Below are 11511 nucleotides of genomic sequence, written 5' to 3' on the forward strand. Positions count from 1 at the left end.
TTTTTTTTTTCCCCCTCTTTTAATTATCTCCATAGTAGTACTCAAATTCTTATAATGAAATTATTGAATGGAAAGGAAAAAATATATTTTTTAAATATCGAGTGCCTAATAACCTATCTAGAGACTGCAAAAAGCTATTCTAGCAATTATTTGAGAATAAACAAAATTTGTATAAATGGATAACTACAATTTGTAAAGTTAAGTTCATTTTGCATTAAAATGAACCAACACAAGAGGAACAAAAGGTAAACTTCGACCAAACTGAGATAATTCCTTATCTAGAAATAGAAACTAATCTTAACATTCCTTGTTAAGAAAAACTTTTAAATCAATAAAAGTATAGAAAATCAAAGATGGGAGGGATAATCTATTTGAAGCAACCCAAATCTGGCTTGGTAATTTCATTCACTCAACAAACTGATTAAACCACTTCTTGTCAAAAACCATGTCTTTACTGGGGCGCCTGGGTGGCGCAGTCGGTTAAGCGTCCGACTTCAGCCAGGTCACGATCTCGCGGTCCGTGAGTTCGAGCCCCGCGTCGGGCTCTGGGCTGATGGCTCAGAGCCTGGAGCCTGTTTCTGATTCTGTGTCTCCCTCTCTCTCTGCCCCTCCCCCGTTCATGCTCTGTCTCTCTCTGTCCCAAAAATAAATAAACGTTGAAAAAAAAAAATTAAAAAAAAAAAAAAAAAAAACCATGTCTTTACATGGCATTTTGGCCAAATTACAGGTTGGAAAAGCATTGATTCTATTCCAAAGCTGGTTACTGACTACAAGAATAAGATATTTGATCTGGATATATTGGTGACCCATACCCTGCCTTTTGACAAAATCAATGAGGCATTTGACCTAATGAACCAAGGCAAAAGGTAAGTTAACAAACAGAGGGATAAGTGGTTCAAAAAACCTTTACGAGGACTCTTTACTTGATGTTAAGAACCAATCAGTTTGTCTTTTCTGACACTTTCCACAACATCACACATACTAGATGTACTTAAAAGAGTAAATAGTGGCCATCTGGGAAAAGAAAAGCTTCCTACTCTATTCCCATAATGTACACTGCCATACACTATTTTAACATAGAGTGGTGATACAAACTGACACAGATTTTCCCTTTCAAAAACCATTGTTAACTCAGTTGGGGCTGCTCCCTAGTAAGAAAGGTTTCCATAGTATAATGTCGGGTCATTCTGGTGCAATACAGCCCTGGGTCTGGCATCATTATGTTCTGCAATTAACAAAAGATGCCCACTCTAGGCCCTTCATTATCAGAACCAAGTGCAAACCATGGATATGTGAGCAGTGAGTGGCTCACTTAAAGAAACTTAAAGCATGCCCTAACTCTTATCCTCATGCTTTGTCCACTGTCTCTGACCCACAATTTTAGCTATCTTGGCATTGACATTGGCATAGACCCTGAGAACTAAGTTATACAAATGTCCCAACTGGGGGATCTGTAGCAGCTAGGGAGCAGGAGAGACTAGGATCAATGATTTTGGTTCAAATGATCAGGCACAACCTTGGTCAATAGAAACAATAGGCAAAAACACCAGGACCACTCTTTCATAGAGGAGATGCAGGACAAAAAAGCATCTGAAGACATCACAAAATGGGAAGGGGGGGAGGGAGGACCTAAAGTTAAGTGACATGAGTTTGAAGGAGAAAATAAACGTTGCAGAAGAAAACAGGTTCATGGTGTAAGGACCCAAGCTACTTCCTGGGAAAGAAACCTGAGAAATTATTTCTACTGACATGAACTGTCTAATCTGCAAACATATTAGTTGCAATATATCAAAAAGAAGTTCAATAAAAACAAAAAATTACTTAGGCTACACAAAGTAACTTAGTGTATAAACTCTGCAATACCTCACACAATCTCAGTATCCCCATAAGGAGTGGTCCTTAAGTAAGGAGTTTGGTTGGAGTTTGGAGCCTTAGAACCTAAAACTCATAGCTCCTCCACCACTGCCCCTTTTCCCCTAGAGTTTTCAGTCACGGAATATACCCATAGGGAGTTGCTAAGTGGCAGCCAAATGGAAAATGGTGAATTACTTTATTAATAGCTGGGCAAGTCCCCTGTACTCGTAAAGTAGGCCTAGTAATCAGAGGTAGAATGAAAGGCTGAGGGGTAGATACCTGAATGACGCTTCCTACTTGGCCTCTAGCTCACTGAGAAGACCACATTCCTGCCCACACAGATGGAAAGATGACAATGGAGAAAGCAGAGGATGGCACTTACCACGTGGGTGTAGGAAGCACAACTGAGGATAGGCCCTCCTACCATACCAACTGCATAGCAGTAAGAAAGCAGAGGGAATGCAACACCCAGTTGGTCTTTTAAGGTACAATGACCTTGACTCCTGGTAAAAGGACACAGAGGTTCTCCTTCCACAGGTAGACAGATGTAGCTCTAGTCCCTGGGTGAAGAAAACATTCATGCATGGCAAACTGCTAATGCCAGGGCTTCCACAGTTCCAGCAGTAAGGTCCAACATAAGGAATTCTCTGTCCCCAAGGATTATCTCCTTCTTTGCTTCTACATGTTGAAGGAATTACCCAGGATTTAGAATATTTAGGTTTTCAGAAAGCATCACTCCAACACAACAAGCAGTGACTATTCCAACACAGAAACCTCACTACAACCTTACCATGCGGTAGCATGGACCTCACCCAGGGTCAGGTGAGAGTTCTGAACTTTTCCCAGCTTACTAGCACCATTTGCAAGGTATTATTCATTCCACGAATGAGAGAGGATGACAAGATAAAAGCAATTAGGCTTAGCAAAGTAGATGTCTATAAAGAAAGATTAAAACCAAATGCTGAGATGAAAATACAGAAATTATTTGTGGGTTTTAGTTACATTTACCATAAAAACTATGCTGACTATTGTTTTATTATTATTAACAGCATTCGAATAGTCCTGACCTTTTGAAGACACGAGGAACAAACTGGAATCCTATCTGACTGAATCTGAACCTGTCTGGTTAATTTATATCCTGTAACGATGAGCCAAGAATTGCCATGAATTTAAACAACTATTTACAATTAACATCTCAACATCAAATAGTTATATTTACGGCATTTGTATCCATAAAATGCATTAATATTTCCTATTTAGCAACTATGATAACTGATGTGTTTATGAATAGAATTATATGATGAGAATGGCTTAAAACTCATTCTGGAGAGATGGGAATGGGGAATGAAGGGTAAGAAGTAAAGCCAGATTGGCTACATGATTATAATTTTTAAGGTTGGGTGATAAATATACAAAGTTTCATTATACTGTTCTCTGTACTTTTGTATATGTTTAAAATTTTCCATAATCAAAAAAATTTTACTAGAAAAAATTACTATTATATACATATACATAAGGTACATACATCATTGAAATATGTTATATATATAAATTGCTGTCACATAATTTCTGGGTTTCAATAAGCTACAAGCTAATCTTCTTTAATAAACTACTAAATAATTTCCTTTTTAACATCTGTTAATTTCTTTTCTCTTAGTCCTACTTTATCACTATGAACTATAATCACAATAGTGGGATATCAGAAACTATATAAATGAATATAGATATATTAAAAATGAAGATTTTTAAAAAGCAAAAACACATGTACACTCTCAAATTTCCATCTGTATTAAATGCCCTTTTCATCTTTGATAATCATTAAACATATGTCTAGAGCTTTAGAGTTTAATGATCTGTAATTTGCACTAAGTATTTTTTTTAATACGAAATTTATTGTCAAATTGGTTTCCATACAACACCCAGTGCTCATCCCAACAGGTGCCCTCCTCAATGTCCATCACCCACTTTCCCCTCCTTCCCACCCCCCATCAACTGTCAGTTTATTCTCAGTTTTTAAGAGTCTTTTATGGTTTGGCTCCCTCCCTAACTTTTTTTTTGTCCTTCCCATCCCCCATAGTCTTCTGTTAAGTTTCTCAGGATCCACATAAGAGTGAAACCATATGGTATCTGTCTTTCTCTGTATGGCTTATTTCACTTAGCATCACACTCTCCAGTTCCATCCACGTTGCTATAAAAGGCCATATTTCATTCTTTCTCATTGCCATGTAGTATTCCATTGTGTATATAAACCACAATTTCTTGATCCTTTCATCAGTTGATGTACATTTAGCCCCTTTCCATAATTTGGCTATTGTTGAAAGTGCTGCTATAAACATTGGGGTACAAGCGCCCCTATGCATCAGTACTCCTGTATCCCTTGGGTAAATTCCTAGCAGTGCTATTGCGGAGTCATAGGGTAGGTCTATTTTTAATTTTTTGAGGAACCTCCACACTGTTTTCCAGAGTGGCTGCACCAATTTGCATTCTCACCAACAGTGCAAGAGGGTTCCCATAACTCCACATCCCCACAAGCATCTATAGTCTCCTGATTTGTTCATTTTGGCCACTCTGACTGGCGTGAGGTGATATCTGAGTGTGGTTTTGATTTGTATTTCCCTGAAGAGGAGTGACGTTAAGCATCTTTTCATGTGCCTGCTGGCCATCTATGTCTTCTTTAGAGAACTGTCTATTCATGTTTTCTGCCCATTTCTTCACTGGATTATTTGTTTTTCGGGTGTGGAGTTTGGTGAGCTCTTTATAGATTTTGGACACTAGCCCTTTGTCCCATATGTCATTTGCAAATATCTTTTCCCATTCCGTTGGTTGCCTTTTAGTTTTGTTGATTGTTTCCTTCGCAGTGCAGAAGCTTTTTATCTTCATAAGGTCCCAGTAATTAATTTTTTCTTTTAATTCCCTTGCCTTTGGAGATGTGTCAAGTAAGAAATTGCTGCGGCTGAGGTCAGAGAGGTTTTTTCCTTCTTTCTCCCCTAGGGTTTTGATGGTTTCCTGTCTCACATTCAGGTCCTTTATCCATTTTGAGTTTATTTTTGTGAATGGTGTAAGAAAGTGGTCTAGTTTCATTTTTCTGCATGTTGCTGTCCAGCTCTCCCAGAACCATTTGTTAAAGAGACTGTATTTTTTTCATTGGATATTCTTTCCTGCTTTGTCAAAGATGAGTTGGCCATACTTTTGTGGGTGCAATTCTGGGTTCTCTATTCTATTCCATTGGTCTATGTGTCTGTTTTTGTGCCAATACCATGCTGTCATGGTGATTACAGCTTTGTAGTAGAGGCTGAAGTCTGGGATTGTGATGCCTCCCGCTTTGGTCTTCTTCTTCAAAATTACTTTGGCTATTCAGGGCCTTTTGTGGTTCCATATGAATTTTAGGATTGCTTGTTCTAGCCTCGAGAAGAATGCTAGTGCAATTTTGACAGGGATTGCATTGAATGTGTAGATAGCTTTGGGTAGTATTGACATTTTAACAATATTTATTCTTCCAATCCATGAGCATGGAGTGTTTTTCCATTTATTTGTGTCTTCTTCAATTTCCTTCATAAGCTTTCTATAGTTTTCAGCATACAGATCTTTTACATATTTGGTTAGGTTTATTCCTAGGTATTTTATGATTCTCAGTGCAATTGTGAATGGGATCATTTTCTTTATTTGTCTTTCTGTTGCTTCATTATTAGTGTATAAGAATGCAACTGATTTCTGTACATTAATTTTGTATCCTGTGACTTTGCTGAATTCATGTATCAGTTCTAGCAGACTTTTCATGGAATCTGTCAGGTTTTCCATGTATAGTATCATGTCATCTGCAAAAAGTGAAAGCTTGACTTCATCTTTGTCAATTTTGATGCCTTTGATTTCCTTTTGTTGTCGGATTGCTGATGCTAGAACTTCCAACACTATGTTAAACAACAGTGTGAGAGTGGTCATCGCTTTCGTGTTCCTGATCTCAGGGGGAAAGCTCTCAGTTTTTCCCCATTGAGGAGGAGATTAGCTGTGGGCTTTTCATAAATGGCTTTTATGATGTTTAAGTATGTTCCTTCTATCCTGACTCTCTCGAGGGTTTTTATTAAGAAAGGATGCTGAATTTTGTCAAATGCTTTTTCTGCATCAATTGACAGGATCATATGGTTCTTATCTTTTCTTGTTTTAATGCGATGTATCACAATGATTGATTTGTGAATGTTGAACCAGCCCTGCAGCCCAGGAATGAATCCCAATTGATCATGGTGAATAATTCTTTTTATATACTGGTAAATTCAATTTGCTAGTATCTTGTTGAGAATTTTTGCATCCATATTCATCAGGGATATTGGCCTGTAGTTCTCTTTTTTTACTGGGTCTCTGTCTGGTTTGGGAATCAAAGTAATGCTGGCTTCATAGAATGAGTCTGGAAGTTTTCCTTCCCTTTCTATTTTTTGGAATGGCTTGAGAAGGATAGGTATTATCTCTGCTTTAAATGTCTAGGAGAGTTCCCCAGGGAAGCCATCTGGCCCTGGACTAATTTGTTGGGAGATTTTTGATAACTGATTCAATTTCTTTGCTGGTTATGGGTCTGTTCAAGTTTTCTATTTCTTCCTATTTGAGTTTTAGAAGTGGGTGGGTACTTAGAAATTTGTCCATTTCTTCCAGGTTGTCCAGTTTGTTGGCATATAATCTTTCATAGTATTCCCTGATAATTGCTTGTATTTCTGAGGGATTGGTTGTAATAATTTCATTTTCATTCATGAATTTTTCTATTTGGGTCATCTCCCTTTCCTTTTTGAGAAGCCTGGCTAGAGGTTTATCAATTTTGTTTATTTTTTCAAGAAACCAACTCTTGGTTTCATTGATTTGCTCTACTGTTTTTTTAGATTCTATATTGTTTATTTCTGCTCTGATCTTTACTATTTCTCTTCTTCTGCTGGGTTTGGGGTGTCTTTGCTCTTCTGCTTCTAGTTCCTTTAGATGTGCTGTTAGATTTTGTATTTGGGATTTTTCTTGTTTCTTGAGATAGGCCTGGATTGCAATGTCTTTTCCTCTCAGGACTGCCTTCACTGCATCCCAAAGCGTTTGGATGTTGTATTTTCATTTTCATTTGTTTCCATATATTTTTTAATTTCTTCTCTAATTGCCTGGTTGACCCGTGCATTCTTAATAGGGTGTTCTTTAACCTCCATGCTTTTGGAGGTTTTCCAGACTTTCTCCTATGGTTGATTTCAAGTTTCATAGCATTGTCATCTGAAAGCGTGCATGGTATGATCTCAATTCTTTTATACTTATGAAGGGCTGTTTTGTGACCCAGTATGTGATCTGTCTTGGAGAATGTACCATGTGCACTCAAGAAGAAAGTATATTCTGTTGCTTTGGGATGCAGAGTTCTAAATATATCTGTCAAGTCCATCTGATCCAGTGTATCATTCAGGGCCCTTCTTTCTTTATTGATCCTGTGTCTAGGTGATCTATCCATTGTTGTAAGTGGAGTATTAAAGTCCCCTGCAATTACCACTTTCTTATCAATGAGGTTGCTTATGTTTGTGATTGTTTTGTATATTTGGGGGCTCCGGTATTCGGTGCATAGACACTTATAATTGTTAGCTGTTCCTGATGGATAGGCCCTGTAATTATTATATAATGCCATTCTTCATCTCTTATTACAGGCTTTAATTTAAAATCTAGTTTGTCTGATATAAATATGGCTACTCCAGCTTTCTTTTGACTTCCAGTAGCATGATAGATGGTTTTCCATCCCCTCACTTTCAATCTGAAGGTGTCCTCAGGTCTAAAATGAGTCTCTTGTAGACAGCATATAGATGGGTCTTGTTTTTTGATCCATTCTGATACCCTGTGTCTTTTGGTTGGAGCATTTAGTCCATTTACATTCAGTGTTATTATAGAAAGATATGGTTTTAGAGTCAGTGTGATGTCTGTAGGTTTCATGCTTGTAGTGAGGTCTCTGGTACTTTGTGGTCCTTGAACATTTCACTCACACAGTCCCCCTTAGGATCTCTTGTAGGGCTGGTTTAGTGGTGAGGAATTCCTTCAGTTTTTGTTTGTTTGGGAAGACCTTTATCTCTCCTTCTATTCTGAATGACAGACTTGCTGGATAAAGGATTCTCAGCTGCATATTTTTTTCTGTTCATCACATTGAAGATTTCCTGCCATTCTTTTCTGGCCTGCCAAGTTTTAGTAGATAGGTAGCAGACCTACTATTCTTATATATCTACCTTTGTAAGTTAGAGCCTGTTTATCCCTAGCTGCTTTCAGAATTTTCTCTTTATCCTTGTATTTTGCCAGTTTCACTATGATATGTCATGCAGAAGATGATTCCAGTTATGTCTGAAGGAAGTTCTCTGTGCCTCTTGGATTTCAATGCCTTTTTCCTTCCCCAGATCAGGGAAGTTCTTCGCTATGATTTGTTCAAGTACACCTTCAGCCCCTTTCTCTCTCTTCTTCTTGTTCTGGAATTTCTATGATACGGATATTGTTCTGTTTGAGTGCATCACTTAGTTCTCTATTTCTCTCTCCCCTCATACTCCTGGATTTTTTTTTATCTTTTTCTCAGCTTCCTCTTTTTCCATAATTTTATCTTCTAATTCACCTATTCTCTCCTCTCCCTCTTCAATCCGTGCTATGGCCACCTCCATTTTATGTTGCACCTCATTTATACATTTTTTTAGCTCCTCATGACTATTTCTTAGTACCTTGATCTCTGTAGCAATAGATTCCCTGCTGTCCTCTATGGTTTTTTCAAGCCCAGCAATTAATTTTATGACTATTATTCCAATTCTTGTTCCATTATATTGTTAAAATCGTTTTTGATCAATTCGTTAGCTGCTGCTACTTCCTGGAGTTTCTTTTGTGGAGAATTCTTCCATTTCATCATTTTGGGTAGTCCCTGCAGTAGCTCCAAACTGCAGGGCACTTCCCCTGTGCTGTTTGGAGTAACTTGTGTTGGTGGGCGGGGCTACAGTCAGACCCCATGTCTGCCCCCAGCCCACCTCTGAGGCCACATTCAGACTGGTGTGTACCTTTTCTTTCCCTCTCCCAAGGGCAGGACTCACCATGAAGTGATGTGGCCCCTGTCTGGCTTGTGGTGCCAGGCTTGTGGTGCTGCTTCGATGGGATGTGGCCAAGGGCGTATTAGCCAGGGTGGATCCGCAAGGTGCACAGGGGCTGGAAGGGCAGGCTTAGCTAGCTTTGCCATCAGTGGTCCCCTGTGGGAGGGGCCCTGGCAGCACCGGAAGGGAAGAAGGCCTGTCAGAGGGATGGATCCACAGAAGCACAGCGTTAGGCGTTTGCATGGTGCAAGCAAGTTCGGTGACGGGAACCGGTTTCCTTTGGAATTTCGGCTGGGGGATGGGAGAGGGAAATGGCACTTGCCGGCGCTTTTGTTCCCCCGCAGAGCTGAGCTCTGTCTTCCAGGGCTCAACAACTCTCCCTCCCGGTTTCCTCTTACCCTCCCCGCTCTCCTAGAGCAGAGCTGTTGACTTTTAACATTCCAGATGTTAAGTCCCGCTGGCTGTCATAACTCACACAGTGCGGCCCCTCCGCTTTTGTAAGCCAGACTCGGGGCGCCTGGGTGGCACAGTCGGTTAAGCGTCCGACTTCAGCCAGGTCACGATCTCGTGGTCCGTGAGTTCGAGCCCCGCGTCTGGCTCTGGGCTGATGGCTCAGAGCCTGGAGCCTGTTTCCGATTCTGTGTCTCCCTCTCTCTCTCTGCCCCTCCCCTGTTCATGCTCTGTCTCTCTCTGTCCCAAAAATAAATAAACGTTGAAAAAAAAAAAAATGTAAGCCAGACTCGGGGGCTCTGCCTTGCCGGGCGGGCTGCCCCTCCACCGCCTCGGCTCCCTCCCGCCAGTGTGTGTAGCGCGCACCGCCTCTCTGCCCTTCCTACCCTCTTTCGTGGGCCTCTTGTCTACACTTGGCTCCAGAGAGTCCATTCTGCTAGTCTTCTGGCAGTTTTCTGGGTTATTTAGGTAGATGTGGGTGGAATCTAAGTGATCAGCAGGACGAGGTGAGCCCAGAATCCTCCTATGCCGTCATCTTCCCAGGTTTCCTCTGCACTATTTTTAATTATCAATGGAAGTGGCAAACAGCAAAATACCTATAATAAAGTAATGTAATAAGTAAAAAGTTACAAGATATAACAGACAATAAGATTTATATAGGCTTTTGAGGCAAAAGAAGGGAAAAAAGAAAAAATATTTCTATGAAAAGCAAAATGAGCGCGTTCAAACAATTATAGTCATAGATGCTACAATGGACACTTTAAGGATAAGACAGATAATAATTTTGTGAGAGTAACAAAGACTAGCTATTGGTTCAGCATAATTCCTGAAACTCACTAGTTTTATTTTTAAATGTTTACCACGCTGAAGTCTCAGAAAAGATAAACTTATCTGAAGCTCTGGCTGAGGAGGGTGATATCTCAAAGTAGAAACTTACGTTCCTGCTTACTTAAGATTCTCTTTTCTTAGAAATGGAAGCCAGTTAATCTGTCTGTAAATGCTTCCTCTGTTGGCATTGTGGGGAGTAGGGCACACCCCACAGGTGACTCCCTTTTTCCCTGTGTCAGCTGTGTTCTGTCTCCTCATCCCCTTGCCTCCTGCCCTCAATCATTCCACAGCCTAGCTTGAGACCCACCTCCTTTTCAGCGCTTGGCAGCCACAGAGCTGTTTTCCTTCCCTGATCTCCTTCGGTTCTTACTATCTTTATAGAAATCTTAACACGTGTTGCTTCCATTGTTAGTTTTTCAAGTATATATTTGTAAACTTCTTGAAGACAGAACAATGTTTGAATGTACCCCTCTGTTAGAGATGCTCAATAAATACACGGTGCTTGACATCCAAGTTTATCCTCATAAGTATCCAGTTTATATTAGCCCTTCTGAATGATATTTTTCCAAAACATTTTCTACACTCCTCTTATAATAGGGAAACACAAAGTTCATCCCAATAACTCAGACAGTCACTATGAGAATTTTTATGCCAAGTTGTGACACAGTAATTTCTCTCCCTCCCTCCTTCCCTCTATCTCTGCAATCACTCCTGCAGTCAGTGGCCCCTGCCTCTATCAGCCTTCTAATTTTCCAAGTGTGGTTCTGTGATTTGGAAAACAAAACAAAATAAAAAGCAAAAAAAAACTCAATTTTTCTTCACAAGGCTATTAAAATTACTTACATTATATATTACAGAATCAGTGAAAGCCCAGAGTGATATGTATGAGGTTTAAAGCTTAACCTTGAGGACTACCTGGGTAGCTCAGTCAGTTAAGCCTATGATTTTGGATCAGGTCAAGATCTCACTGGTTCCTGAATTTGAGCCACACATTTGGGCTCTCTGATTTTAGTGCACAGCCTGTTTGGGATCATCAATCCCCATCTCTCTCTCTCTCTCTGTCTCTCTCTGCACACCCCCCTGCTTACATGCCCACATGTGCAGCAAAGGCCTTTTTTCTCATCCATGCATCAAGCTGAAACTCTTAATAAATGTAGTTACAGTATAATTCTTCAAAATGTACACCTAATGCCTAAGTTACCCAAACGTCTCTCTCTTAAAATGAGAAATGATGAATGATGGGGTACCTGGGTGACTCAGGCTGTGATCTCACGGTTCCTGAGATGGAGCTTTGCACCAGGCTCTGTGCAGGCAGGCAGCACGGATTCCC

General features: G+C 40.0%; 1 protein-coding gene across 1 annotated transcript in view; it reads left to right on the plus strand.

Annotated features, from left to right (window-relative positions):
- The window catches only part of ADH4 (alcohol dehydrogenase 4 (class II), pi polypeptide), an 18595-nt gene extending 14906 nt beyond the window's left edge, over positions 1-3689 (plus strand). The window contains exons 8-9 of the mRNA XM_040477799.1: positions 728-866; positions 2904-3689. Of these exons, the coding sequence (XP_040333733.1) occupies positions 728-866; positions 2904-2928 (164 nt within the window). The 3' untranslated portion in view covers positions 2929-3689. The remainder of the gene's footprint in view (positions 1-727; positions 867-2903) is intronic.
- Positions 3690-11511: the final 7822 nt, after the last annotated feature.

This window comes from Herpailurus yagouaroundi, unplaced genomic scaffold (genome assembly GCF_014898765.1).
Source record: "Herpailurus yagouaroundi ecotype Mexico unplaced genomic scaffold, PumYag 28, whole genome shotgun sequence".
Taxonomy (NCBI): domain Eukaryota; kingdom Metazoa; phylum Chordata; class Mammalia; order Carnivora; family Felidae; genus Herpailurus; species Herpailurus yagouaroundi.